The 13284-nt window shown below is 48.6% G+C and overlaps 1 protein-coding gene across 3 annotated transcripts in view; it reads left to right on the top strand.

Annotated features, from left to right (window-relative positions):
* Window positions 1–3370, top strand: part of TTYH3 (tweety family member 3) — a 69597-nt gene extending 66227 nt beyond the window's left edge. For 2 of the 3 annotated variants that reach the window (XM_066329749.1, XM_066329748.1), the window contains one exon: window positions 3240–3370. In XM_066329749.1, the coding sequence (XP_066185846.1) occupies window positions 3240–3255 (16 nt within the window). In that variant the 3' untranslated portion in view covers window positions 3256–3370. The remainder of the gene's footprint in view (window positions 1–3239) is intronic. The other variant, XM_066329747.1, reaches the window with a different exon arrangement.
* The last annotated feature ends 9914 nt before the right edge of the window (window positions 3371–13284 follow it).

The following is a 13284-nucleotide window of genomic DNA, read 5'->3' as shown; positions in this document are numbered from 1 at the left end:
TTTTTTTGCCACCAATGATTCCTTTGTGTCCAGGCTATGCGTGTTAAGTGCCTAACTTGTATGTGCTGGCAAACCACACCTATGAAAGTTTATACCCTCAACAAGGCTGAATGTGAGGGAAAGACTTTTATTTTCTTTGGAGAAATACAAAAATAACCCTGTGTGCGAGCAGCTGTGTTTGTCAGAGGTGGCTGGTAAGTGACTGAGAGGGGCTGTGCTGAATAGCACAGGCCACCAGCAGGAATGGCAACAAGAACTCTTTCAGGTGCCCTTCTTGGGGAAACTGGCAGTGAGGTGGAGGTATGGGGTGAAGCTTGTCCTCTGTGCTGTTTTTGAAAGGGTAAATGAGGGTGTACAGGCACATGGGTACTTCCAGGGAGCGTGCTGGAACAGTGACTGAATTGTGCGTGTTCTTTAACCTTCTATGAAAGCTCCTCTTGAAAGGAAACTAAATGCAACTGTGAACCTGACAGCTGTGGACCTCAGAGTGGAGTCCAAGACCTCCTTGGTCTGAATTGTGCTCAGGCTTTCTGTCTTTAGAATCACTTTTTACAGGAGTTAAAGACATAGTGATTTTTATTTTAAAGCAACTGAAGACCTAACTATTTTAACTCTGGATAATATTGTTTGGTTTCATACCCAAAATGACAAGTGTCTGCTGATACATCTTCATCGGCTGGCCTGTCCAGATGTTGGGACCTGTGTGTTCCACAGCATCTTTCCTCTGCTTCCCAGCAGAGGATGCAGAGAAGGACTTGGAGGAAGGACTGCAGCATGTGGAGAAAGCCCTTGTACCTGAGGGTGATGAGATCCAGGGCACACTGCTAGAGCTGTGCTGGTGAGAGGTGCACTGGGAAGTGTTGGCTCTCTACTGCCAGGTTTCTGTCATACCTGTCATGGTCATTAAAAATACTGGACAGAAGGAGTAACTGGTTCAGTTGAACTGGGAAGAGGTACAAAGGTGCAAAAATCCCGAGTTAAGGAGAGAACATCAGCCCTAACTCTGACTGCTCTGAGTCTTGATTTGTTCCTTGTGGTGGATTTGCAGGTAGGTTTGAATGTAAAATACTCTCTAGTATTGGCTCTCCAGATCTTGTGTTCTTGGTGACTTTATTTTAGTGACACTTAAACAACTGTGGGGTCTTTTCTTTTTGGAGGAAGGAGGGAATTCTTTTCAGCTTCTCTCGCTGTGATAGGTGTACTCTGTACATCTTTGAAATGCAATTCATCAAGTGGTCCTCTTGATTTTAATGCTTTAAAGAAAGTTTATGTTGCATGTTGTGTGCTGAACCTTTATGACTTGTCCAGAAAGATTCACAATAACTTTCTATTATCTGAGATTATTTTTTTTTCTTAAATACTTCTAACAAAACTTTAGCACCTGGACAAGTTCTCTGTTCATACTCATCTCCTGTCACATGTCACTACAGAGAATGCAAATGGAAATTGAGCCCTCAAATGCATTTTTGCTTTAAGGCCCTCTTCTTAGCCTGAGGCTTGGCTGATAATTTCAGCATTGCAGTACCTGAAATGTGCCCTACTTACTCTGTGAGAAAGTTCTTTGACTTCTAAACCTCTCTGAGCCTGTTGGGTTATTCTCCTATGTATTAATAATGCCCTAAACTTTCTATCTGAAACAGTAATCACATTTAATAAACTGTAGAGATTATTGTCCTTAAAGTAGCTCAGCTTGCTATTTTCTATCTTTTGCCCTCTTGCTGACAAAAAAACGCGTCTTAGAAAGAACAGATGTACCCTTTGTCTCCTAAATATAGATGCCATTTCTGGGCCAGAGATTTATATTAAGATACATGTTCTGAAAAAAGTTTTCCAATTATGGAAGACACTAAAAGCTGAGTGTGCAGAATGAGCCACAGGTGTCTTTTTCTTGTGCTGATGGGATCAGCTCTGCCAAAGGAGCAGTTTCTCTCTTCTATTGTGCAGAGGTTCAACCCAGGTCAGTCTTTGACGGAAAACTGATAAAATACCGTTAATTCTCTGAAAACTCCCCCATGGACAGTGAGCTTTTGAGAGCCTAAAGATGCCTCATAATGTTCTTTCCCAGCGAGCAAGATAAATCACACCTCCTGGTGTGGAACTGCCTTTCAGTTGTCTCTTTGCCAGCTTAACTGGCTATTTTATGTGGTTTGGTTTAAGAGGTGATAAAAAGTCAGTATGCTGAAGAGCACTCTTGGGAAGTAAGCTGTGGATATTGTAGAATTATTCAGGCTGCAGAGGGTATAAAAAGAGGAATGAAATGTCTGGCCTCATTGCTTGGTTGTTAATATTGTGGTAGCAGGACCCAGAAGACATGGAACACATTGGTGTAAAGAGGCAAAGTTCTGTTCTTACTGCTGAGCATTATTTACATGTTTTTCAGCTCATTATTCAAAGCTGAATGACACAAAGCTGAAGTTACCTCAGTAGCTTCTGGGAGCTGTTTTGGATTAACTTACTTAGAATAAAAGAGAATAAGAACAGCACCACCACCTCCAAATTGAACCAACCTTCATCTTTCTGACTTGCTCTTCTCACCCCCACGCTGGAGTTTCATCTGCTGCTGCACAGTGCACAGCTTGGATCCCAAACCACAGTGGGCTGTCACCCACCTGATAACTTGCTAATATCATCCTGTTTGATGGCAGCCTGTTTCCAGCCTGATAGGATCTGTTCTTTCTTGGGCATAAATCATTTTGTTATTCCTCACTTTTCTTTAAAGCTGCCCATCCATGGCTCATGCAGTCTTTTGATGCCCCTGTTGCTATAAAATGCAATGTGAAGATGCAGTGAGCACCCATTTTCTTTTCAACCTCCTTTTCTGGCATGGTTGAAAACTGTAACATGACTAAGAGAGGATGGAAGTGCGGGGTGGGTTTTTACATCTGCATCATTCCCATTTCCCTCTCTTCTCCCAAACAACATATGTCATGTTTTGACTTAGTGACTATTGGATTTCCTTCTCTGGAGAGCTTGGAGAAATCACCAGCACGTCTGCACTGACCTGGCCAGCACCCCTGCAGCAGCCTGGCAGAATATTACTCAGAGTGAATTATGCAGTGACTTGTGAAACTTTCCTCTTAAGACTGAGTCAGCAGCTCCTTGAGATGCCTGCTGTAAATACACACCATGTTATGCCGAGAAGTGGTAGAAATCTGTGGTTCCGTCGTGACATTAGTCATTCTGACTTAACTTTCTGTTTGTTTGTTTTGTTTTTTTTGTCTTGTCTTTTCTTTCTCCAGTACACCTCCAGCATGAGAGCCAAATACCTCGCCACCAACCAACCTCGTCCAGATGCTGGCAGTGTGCATTAAAATGAAAAAGCAAAAAGCAAAAGAAAAAAAAAAAACAAAAGTGAAAACAAAAAACAAAACTCACACGTGCAGTCAGACTTAACAATGTGCCAACTGCTGTGCCCCTGTGCTGTCCTCGTAGAACAATCCTGCTGTTCTGAAATCTAGTGCAGCTCCTTCTGTTTCTCCAGTCCAGACCACCCTTCCAACCTGGTACCTGCCCACCGAGTGGAAGCTCCTTTTGAATTTAAGCCTTCACCTTGTAGTACCTGATGTGCAAGAGAGCAAAGGTGTGCAGCTGACAGCACCTGGGCAGGAAACTGTGCCCCCAGCCCACGGGCCAGCTTACCAGAGCAGCCTGCCAGAAACAGGTGCTGAACACCTTCTGCCCTCTTCTTCCCCCCTTCTGTTCCAAGAGGGACTTGGTGAAAGATGGTGGGAGATGCTCTTCACTTCTGCAGTGGGCCCAGCAGCCTGTCAGACACTGAAGAAGCAGGGCTGGGTGCCTGTGGCTGGAGAGCAACGAGGGAATGCTGAGGGCATGCAGAGCACAGAGTCTCGGTGGGAATCCTCTGGTGCACTGCCCTGGGTGAGGGAGGAGGGACCTCCTGCCTCATGGTGTCACTGCATAGCCACTGGAATTTGCTCTAGAAGAGCAAACCATTTCATTACCTGATCAACTTTTTTTTTTTTTTATAAGTCCATTAAGAAAATGCCTTTTTCTTTCCCTCTATATCTATCACATGAGTTCTTGAGGAGGAGCAGGAGGGCCCAGCACCAGTCAGTTACCCTGTCCACTGCTCTGGCCCTGACCTCTCTGCTCCATCAGGGAAGCCCAGGGATTTGCAGATGGTATTCTGGGTGCTGCCTTCCTTAGGCTGACACAGATCAAACAGGAGCCAGCCACTCACTTGGTGCCAAATTTTTCCAGGGGAAGACTTACAAGACTTTATGGGAGGTATTTTTGCACTAAAGAGTTTTGGCTCTCTGATGCTAGATCTTATGGGACAGTCAGCTTGCAAAAGCAAGAGAAACTGGAAGCACCATTGGATTTATAGCAGATGCAAGCTCTCCCCGCAGGAATGACCTGTGAACTCTGCTGGACTCTTTTTTTTCCTTTTTTATAAATCATAACCTGCAGCACAGGGTTGCTGAAATGGCATTGAAGGAGGTTTTTGGAGCCTCAGTCCTAACAAACTCACAAGATTGTCAGCGTCTCTTCAGTGTTCTAGAGTCGGGAACCCTTGACAACATTGTGACTATCAGAACAGATTTATATTTTATTCTATTTTGTTTAGTTTTTGAAGGCACATTGCTAACCACTATCTGACCATACTAATGCACATGTAAGGCATTTTCTAGACATGAGGCAGAAGAAGGCTTGCAAAGGGGCAGCTGGGTGCGTGCAGAGGGCAACATCCTTCACTGGTGCTGTACTTCCCACTGAAGAGCAGTGCTCCAAAGGGCACTGACAGCTTCCTGCTGGAAGAGGAGACTGCCTCTGGGGAGGTGCTGTCAACTACTGCCCTTTCAGCAGGGTAACTATGATGTTCCTTTTTGTCTTTTTACCTCTTAGTAGGGGCAGTCTTAGCAGAGCTGCTGAGCATTATATTAAATAACTGGCAGAGGAAATTGAGTGGGAAGCATCTCCCAAAGTGGAGTGGAGCCATTGGCAGAGGCAGTTCGTTGTCACCTCAGTGATGTTCAGACTCGGTGTGTGTTTACCCCACGTTTGCTGTTTGGGGCACAGAATTACCAACCTGCCTTTACTCAAGTCAGTTGCCTTCTTGCAGTGAGGTGGGAACTGCTCCTGGCAGGCAGCTAAACAGGCTCAAGGGATCTGCTGGGAAATGGTACCAGCTCTGTGGCAGAGCAAGCTTGGAGACTCCTCTTAAGATAAAAACCACTACTAAACTGCAAGGCCAGCTGTTACCATTCAAAGGAGTCAGAGACAGGGAGGAGGCACCACCATACAGACAGGAAGAGAAGGGTCTGGAATAAACTTCACACTTCACCATAAATCTCTGGAAGCAGGATGTTCTTGCTCAGGACTGAGGATGCCCTTTCAGACACGTTGGATGGGCTTCACACTGAAACATACCTCTGTTTTATCAAATAACAAGGGCAGGGAAATGTGGTCACAGGTGGTATGGAGGGACACTGTGGCTCAGGAGCCCCAGGGTTTCCATCCTGTCTTGGAGCCTACCAGGAGCTGTGGGTGTGCACGGTGTGGTGATCTTGCAGGGCCTCAAGCACCCAACTGCTCCCTGGGGGGAACCCCAACCTTTCCTTCACTTTGAAGAAAAAGTCAAGAGCCATATAATCCTTACCAAGACTCAGTTGTTCTGCCATCATCCCTCCTTGTGAGGATGTGCTCCAACTGCTACTCACATTATCAATTTTAGGGGAGCTGCCCTAAAATCTGTGGCCCAGTCCTACAGGTGGAAGGCAAGTGTTTTGGAGGCTGGAGGGTGTGGAGAACCCTGTGAAAATGAGTGCTTCTGTGTAGCAACTTCTTTGTGCACAGAATGCACCCTGAGCCTGTGTGTGGCTGCACTTTGGGCTGGGTCCAAACTGTCACCGTGGCGTTGTCTCTGCCACACGATGATGGGAGTGAGGCAATGCCTTTGCTTGCAGCATCTAATGGAGAAGCCACCTTGACCTGCTTCCTCCCAAGGTCTGGCATAGCCACTTCCAGCACCCAGAACAACTCCTGACAGTGTTTGGGGCTCGCAGCAAGGCACAGCTGTGGAGATACGCGCTCTGTGACTTCAACATATAACTGGAAAGAATGTTATGGAGATAACATTTTGCTCTCTGGAGGCCAGCACAACGTGACTGCGGTGTGAGCCGTGTACCTGTGTCCAGCCAGCACTTCCTTTACTTGACATGGATATTGCACTTTTGTAAAGCATCCTGGAACTCTGCTGCCCCGCTGCATGCTGTGCAGAGCGCTGGATAGGAAACACAGACAAATGGGTTTCTTTTGGTTTATTATTACTGTTGTTATTACTACTACTTTTTTTTTCTTCTTTTTTCCTTTTTTTTAATTTTACTGGAACCTTGAGCAACAGTGTGGCATTTCTGCAGGCTGGTCTGAATGGATCTGCTGAAGAACAGATGGCCTTTGCCTATTCTTATGGCTGCGACATAATCAGTCTCATCCATATGGTCACATTTTGTCTGAGGAGGGGACTTTGAAAAGCCAAGATCTCCCAGACTCTGTGCCTCCCTCTCGGGTGAACAGCAGGTGCTATCTGGCAAAGACTCATCTGTTCTGGGTGGCATTCATGGTTGAGGGAGTCCAAACTCTTCAAGCTGCAGGAGGTAAAGCTGTAGAGACTTCTCTCTCTTCCATCGTGTCTCTCTGTTTTCAATGTGACAAAATGCCAAGGCCGTATCACTTGGCGTGTCCCAGCTGACCTTATTGGACATTTCTCATGTTACTGGTTGCTAGAAAAAGGGTCCAGAAGTCGGGGGAGCTGAGATTGGCCTCTGGACACCTCCCTGACTGCAGAGTGGATGGCAGCTTGTCCAGTTGAAGGTGACTGCATCGGTGAAGACACTTCATGTTACTTTTTCAAAAGCACAAATGTGGTCATTGGCTTGTCTGGTTGGCTTGGTTTATTTCCACTGCATCATCATGTGTGAATGACACTTTCTTTTGGAACTGAGAACTCTTCCAAGCACACAAACATCTCCACAATGTGAAATGTAAATAGCATGTTGGACTCTCGTGTCCAGTGTTCAAGACTGCATTGTAATTGTAAAGGAAATCAAATCAAGACTTGGCTGTGAATTTCTTGTGCTGTCTTGGGAATTATAACTGTAGTGTTTGTATCCTGTATGTATTATTAAACTGAGTTCATTTTGTGTGCTGATAAAAGGGTTCAAGCTAAGATTTTTAGCGTGCATCCATGTACCCAAATGTGAAGGATGGAGTGCTCCCTTCCCCTCCTGTCCTTTTTAAGTTTTCTCCATTTGATAGGTGTTGATTTTCCGTGTACAGTCATCTCAGCCAAGATGCAAGGGATGTTCATTTGAGTGCTTTGAGGGGGACACATTGCATGGGTTTTTAAGTGATCCTGAGTCAGGATTTCCATAGCAGTTCCCTGAAACCACATGGAAAGTTTGGCCTTTCTGAGAGTTCAACCATTTCTCAGGGAGCTGCTCAGCCATTGCTCACAGAGCTTTGGGTGCTGAAGGTGGTGGGAGACAGGAGTGTGTGGGTGCCCCCAGAGCAAGGTTCAGGTACCTGTGGGAGCAAACCCAGGCTTCACTGCTGGTGCCTCCTTCTTTTCCTCCCAGCAGCCACTGAAACACCATTCTGAGCCCTTTGAAGAAGAGAGAAGTGTCTTGGCTTGTTGATCCCTGCCACCCCCCTGATTCCAGAGGAGATGAGGTGGGTGGCTTTCCCCTTAGCTGGGAGAGGAGCTGTCTTTCAAGTACTTCCTACCTGGGGTCCAAGGGGAAGCCAGGGCGTTCCGCAGCTCAGCAAGTGTGTCAGTGCCACTCAGAACACCTCTGGGTGTGGGGGGAAAAGCCCCCCAGGGAGGAGATCTCATGCCTGGAGACAGAGACCTGACAAGGCTTGGTCTGTACCTCCTTCCATCACAGCCTACTTCCCTTTCCAGAAACTGTGTGCGTGCTATGGCTTCCCTGGGCAGCCCAGGGGGCAAGCAGAAGCGTGGGATGTTTTGGTAGCAGTTCCTAGTCGGTTGACAAGTGGTTTGTGCTTTCAGGAGGGTGTGGGGTCTCTGCCAAGCCGTGATGGTGAGCGTGCTGCCCAGCTGGGAGACAAGGGATGGGTTACTGGTGGCCTGGAGCTCCCGTGTGCTCACCCAGCCCCTGTGGCTGCATGAACAAAGTGGAACATAAATTGACAACCAGAAAGTTCAAAACACTCCTTTCCTAAAGAGGATAACTGTAGCATGAAGCTCTTAGGTGCTCTGCATATTTGATACCACATTGCTCCTCACTATGCAATTCCCAACTCCTTCCTTCCTCTTCCTCTAATCTCACACCAAGACTTCTCCAGTGGCCCCTCTGCCCAGGAGGCTGCTGAAGTCCCAGAAAAGCCTCATTTCTTCCATTGTCCTCTGCACTGGGTGCAGCTGCCCAGCCGTCACGTCATGTGCCTCAGGTCCCTTGGTAACGGGAGGCCCCAGGAGTTTTATTCACATCATTCAGAGGGAAGTTTATTTTCTTGGACACTGTGCACAGAAACCTAATGGTGAACATGTACCTGGCCTTTTTTGTAACTCCTCTGTTTTGGTTTTGGTTTTTTTTTTTTTTTTTCTTCTTAACCATAATGGTTGTATATCATACCACTTTATATACATATATAATATATAAATATATATAATTTTTTTTAAACTTCGGACCTGCTAGTTTCTTTCAAGTGTTCCTGCACTTACCCAAAATGTTTTTAAATTGTGAGGATTAAAGAGGATTGAGCCCATTTTTGTATCTTTACTTTTAATTCTGTAGTTCTATTGATTGTAACGTAGCTATTTTTTACTGTAACTTTTTGGTTTGCAAATACTAAACGAAAAAACCTAAATGTAATTTCTGTGGTTTCTATTCAGCTTGGGTTTCATGTTTTAAAAATAAATGATTTAAAACCACTGCTCCTGGTTATTGATCTGTGTTTTCCTCCCAGAGGGGGCGTGGGGCTGGGCTGGTGGCTGCTGTGGGGGCAGAAGATGCTGGAGCAGCCATGGGATGCCTCAGCCTGAGAGATGTTCTCCTGTGTGTTTTAAGCCCTTGAGGCACCTCTGCTGCTTTGATTATTCCCCACTGGAGCAGCAGCAATCACGAGTGGTTCATTTCCACCAGCCCAAGTACAAGAAGTGTGGAAAAATGGTCTGGGATGGTGCCTCATGAGCTCAGCCCTGTCAAAGGCGTTCCTCTTTGGGGGAAGATGAAACTCAGCATGGGCTCACCTTGCTCAGTGCTGCCCCAGGGTATCGTGGGTTTCTTTTTAGTTCTGATTGTGCAGTTCTCTGATCACGGGCCCACCACCACATCACTATCACACAGTGAACTGAAACATTCACCTTCCTCTAATTTTCCTCATCTGTTTTCTGCCTGATCCTGCCAGTCAAAGGCGGTGTCAGGCTCCTGCCCTCATCCCGTGCTATTCTTGCCCTGACCTCAGCCTCTCCCTTCCTTATGGGGATAAGCAGTAATTCAACTCTGTCTTTGTAAATGCTATGTGTTTTTTGAAATGCTGTGACTATGGCTGAAGCCCACGCCCATGCTCTCAAGTCCTGCCCACGAGTCCAGTTCAGAACCACAGAGGGCTCCTTGTTGTGACTTACCCCTAATGGCTGTGAACATCTCAACAGACACCAGCTTTTCTCCCTTCTCTCATAATTGACAGATGCCTCCCTCTTTTTTTATTTGTTTATTTTTTTATTCGTATCTAAAAGATGAGCCCATGTTTCCATCTTCATCCCTGACCTGAGATGATTAAATCTGCTCTCTAAAGCTCTAAAAGGGCTCGGAGCAGTCAAGAGAATCTCATGGCGTGAAGGAAAATAAAGCCTGGGTCAGAGTCATCAGTGTAAATATTTTACCAGGTTTCTGGACTCCACCAGGGATGGGAACATGCAAAAGCCACCTTCCTGGTGACCTCTGCCAGTGTTCTCCAGCCACCCCAGGGAGCAGCTTCGCTCACCCTCTGCACTGCTCCAGTCCCAATGGGAGCAGGCAGAGCTCTCTCCTGAGCCATTCAGGGCTTGGAGAAAACAGAGGGAAAGGGTGAAGTATGTGTTTGAATAAACCTCTCCTTCAATCAGCCTTCAGTAGTGGTCCCTTAGATCTCGGTGCTCCGAGATAAGGCAGGGAGGGATGCCCCGGGGAGATGCTTTCAAACGGATTTGCTCTGTGGTGTGCTGAGCTGTGCTAACACGAGCCGTGCCTCCGGGAGCTCCCGTGGGTCGGAGGAGGATGGAAAACAATCAGGTAGAGCCAGTGGCTGTGGGACACGGTTACTGACTGTGTGTCCCCATCTGCTGTCACCTCTTAGGGCGGGAAATGGCCCAAACTACAGGTCGTGTTTCCTGCTGAACGCGGCGCTGGGCAGGCAGCACCTGCTGCTGATGCTGCAGCCTGGGCTGCCCAGCTCCTTCCACCGGGTGCACTTCACAGCTGGATTCGTGGCTTTTTGGGAGGCTCCGGTGGAGTTTTGCAGTGTCCGTAAGTCCAGGAAGGCAGCAGGCAGCTGAAATTGCAGCGCACCTTCTCTAACCCGTCCTGAAGCACCGTGTGAGGACTGACCCCATGTCCCCAGCCCACTCGGGTGCTTTCAGGAGGTGGCGTCCTCCCCTCGCACTGCGAGGGTGGCCAGGACAGCGCTGAGTGTCCCCCGGTCATCCGCTGGAAAAAAAACCCGAGCAGGATGGCTGTGGCCACATGGGGATGCTGGAGCCCCGTGTTTGGCAGTGGGAGGGTTTGTGAGCGGGAACGCTCCATCCAGGGCTCCTCCTCACGCCGTGTCCCGGCAGCTCGGTGTGTCCGGCACTCCAGAGTGTCCTGGCTCATTGGGAGTGTTCAGGCAGGGACAGAGGGTGGCCTGGCTGTGGCCAGAACCATGAAGCACTGCAGTGCCTTGCTACTGCACGGTAGAGAGGGGATGGATGGTGGCAGCGGCAGAGGACTTCTCCTGCAGCTGGTGCCTCCATTGCTGCTGAGCTCCATTTGCCTTGGCTCTGCAGGAGAGGAAGGCTTTGCCTTGGAGCAGGCGGTGTTTCTCACCATGACCTCAGCAAAAAAACCCCTGCTCAGGGATTGTTTAAATCCCTCCCAGTCCTTGGAGGGAAGCGGGAGGAAGCGCAGCTCCCTGCTCACTGCGAGGTGTTGCAGATGCTGGTGCTTCTCCCACCTGCTTCCTCTTCCCAGCAGGCAAACCTCACGGATCCTGGTGCTCACACCCCATAAATCATGATCTCTTCCAAACACATCAGCTCTGGGCCTTGGGCATGGGGTGCTCAGCACGGAGCCAGAATGGGCCCCTGCCCCCCAAACAAGGGGGGCTCACCAGGCTGGTGAGGACGTGGCTGGAGCATTGCCCAGCGCTGACACGGCGGTGACACGGCTTTGCTGTGCAGTGTCACTGCTGCTTTCAGCTCCCTGTCCTCAGGGTGGACAAACACAACCCCAGCGCTGCTTCCCTGGCGAAACCACCATGGTTTGGTGCAGGCTGAAGGGGGACACTGAGGAGGAGGAAGGAGGGCTTGGGAGCGGGGCTGTTCAGTGATGCCGTGGCTTCGCAGATCTCATCTGGCAGCGCCGTGGGAAGTGTTTCCAGATGCTTTTAAGATGCTCAGTTTATCTCCTCCTCCACTCTTGGCTTGCCAAATGGCTACGGCAGCAGAACTGGCCCCACTGGGCAGCTGAGGCAGACCAGAAACAGCAGTTGCTGGGAGCTCTGGGGCAAGGGGGATTGGTTTTGATAGATTCAAGGCTGGTCTTAGAAGTCAGGAAGGGAAAAATAAACTTTGTGGGGCTTTTGGGTTATTTATTTTAACCACCTGCATGTTATGCAGGGGTGGGAAATAGTAGAAGGGTGAAAAAAATAAAGGGGCAGTGGTTGAGAACTCCTCTGCACATCCCAGTGCTGAGTCTCGGCCATCCCAGAGCCATCACTCTCTCTGCAGGGCTTTGCAGCCCCTCGCCCCAAGGCAGACAGTGCTGCTGGTGGATTATATCACCTCCAGCTGCACAGAGGTGCTGGGGATGTGGATCATACCCCACAGGGGTCCCAGCACTCTCCCACCCAGCACTGGGACAGGCGAGTCCCAAAGCTGCAGCTGCACGCATCACTCAGGCCCCGCGATTCGGATGCTTTTATGTTCATTTCCCACAAATATTCCGGTTTTCTGGGCCAAAGCAGCTGGAAGTGGCTCTTGGAGCCAATTCACACAAGTTTTGTTGTCTCCCAATGCTGCCCTCCCACCCCAAGCCTCAAGTACTTCTCGCTGCTGTCAGTACCAGGCCGGGTGTTTGTCCCATCGCCGTGCACACGTTCCCTGGTGAAAGTCCCCACAGCCGGGCTGGGAACACAGTGACTCACATGGACTCTGGGACTGCAAGTGACCCAAATGCAAATTAAACCCAGAAAAAAAAAATTAAAAAAAAAAGGAGGTGGGGAACAACACAAAGGACTAAACCAGTGTGTTTCTCTCTGCCCTCGATGTTGCAACCACGCAGAGATGGGGAAAGCCTTTGGCCAGCACTGTGCTGCAGCATCCCTTGGGCACAGTGGTGTCAACAGCAGCAGCCCCTCCATGGTGGCAGTGTCCCCAACAAGCTGGACTTGTCCCCACCCCATCACCACACACCAGACTCTCCAAAAGGTACAGCTGCCTTATCAGCTGCTGCGAGCAGGCGAGAGTAAACAGGACGTCCCACACCAGCACCGGGGTGCAGATGAAAGCAGCCTGGCCTGCCGAGTCTGCCAAGTATGCGAGAGCAGCAGGCTTTGCTTTTGTTTTCCTTTTGTTTATTAATGCCTGTATTTATTTACTTTTCAGCCCACGAGTAGGGAAAGGAGGAGGGAAAGGCTGGGAGCCTGGTGGGAGACAAACTGGAGGGCTGCTGAGCTGCCTGCCCCCGCTGCTGAAGGCTTAATGGGGTATATTTCATTCCATTCCATTCCATTCCATTCCATTCCATTCCATTCCATTCCATTTATTGTATTTAATTTTATTTTTTATTTAATTTCATTTTTTTTATTTTGTTACTTTATTTTTTAAATTTTTATTTGTATTTATTTTACTTTTTAAGCCGCACCCAGGAGCTGCACCATGCCCAGCATCCCCTCAGCCTTCATCCTTGCCAGGGGCTCCTGTTCCTTACAGCAGCATCCCAAGCCCAAACCACAGCCCCTGGGTGCCCAGTGCCTCCATGGGCACCTAACCCTCATTTCCTCATCCTTTCTGGGGTGCAGGGGAGGGCCAGGCTCAGTGAGGGTGACAGCACTGCTGCT

This window comes from Sylvia atricapilla, chromosome 15 (assembly GCF_009819655.1).
Source record: "Sylvia atricapilla isolate bSylAtr1 chromosome 15, bSylAtr1.pri, whole genome shotgun sequence".
Lineage (NCBI taxonomy): Eukaryota > Metazoa > Chordata > Aves > Passeriformes > Sylviidae > Sylvia > Sylvia atricapilla.
This window is presented reverse-complemented; position numbering and strand designations above follow the sequence as displayed.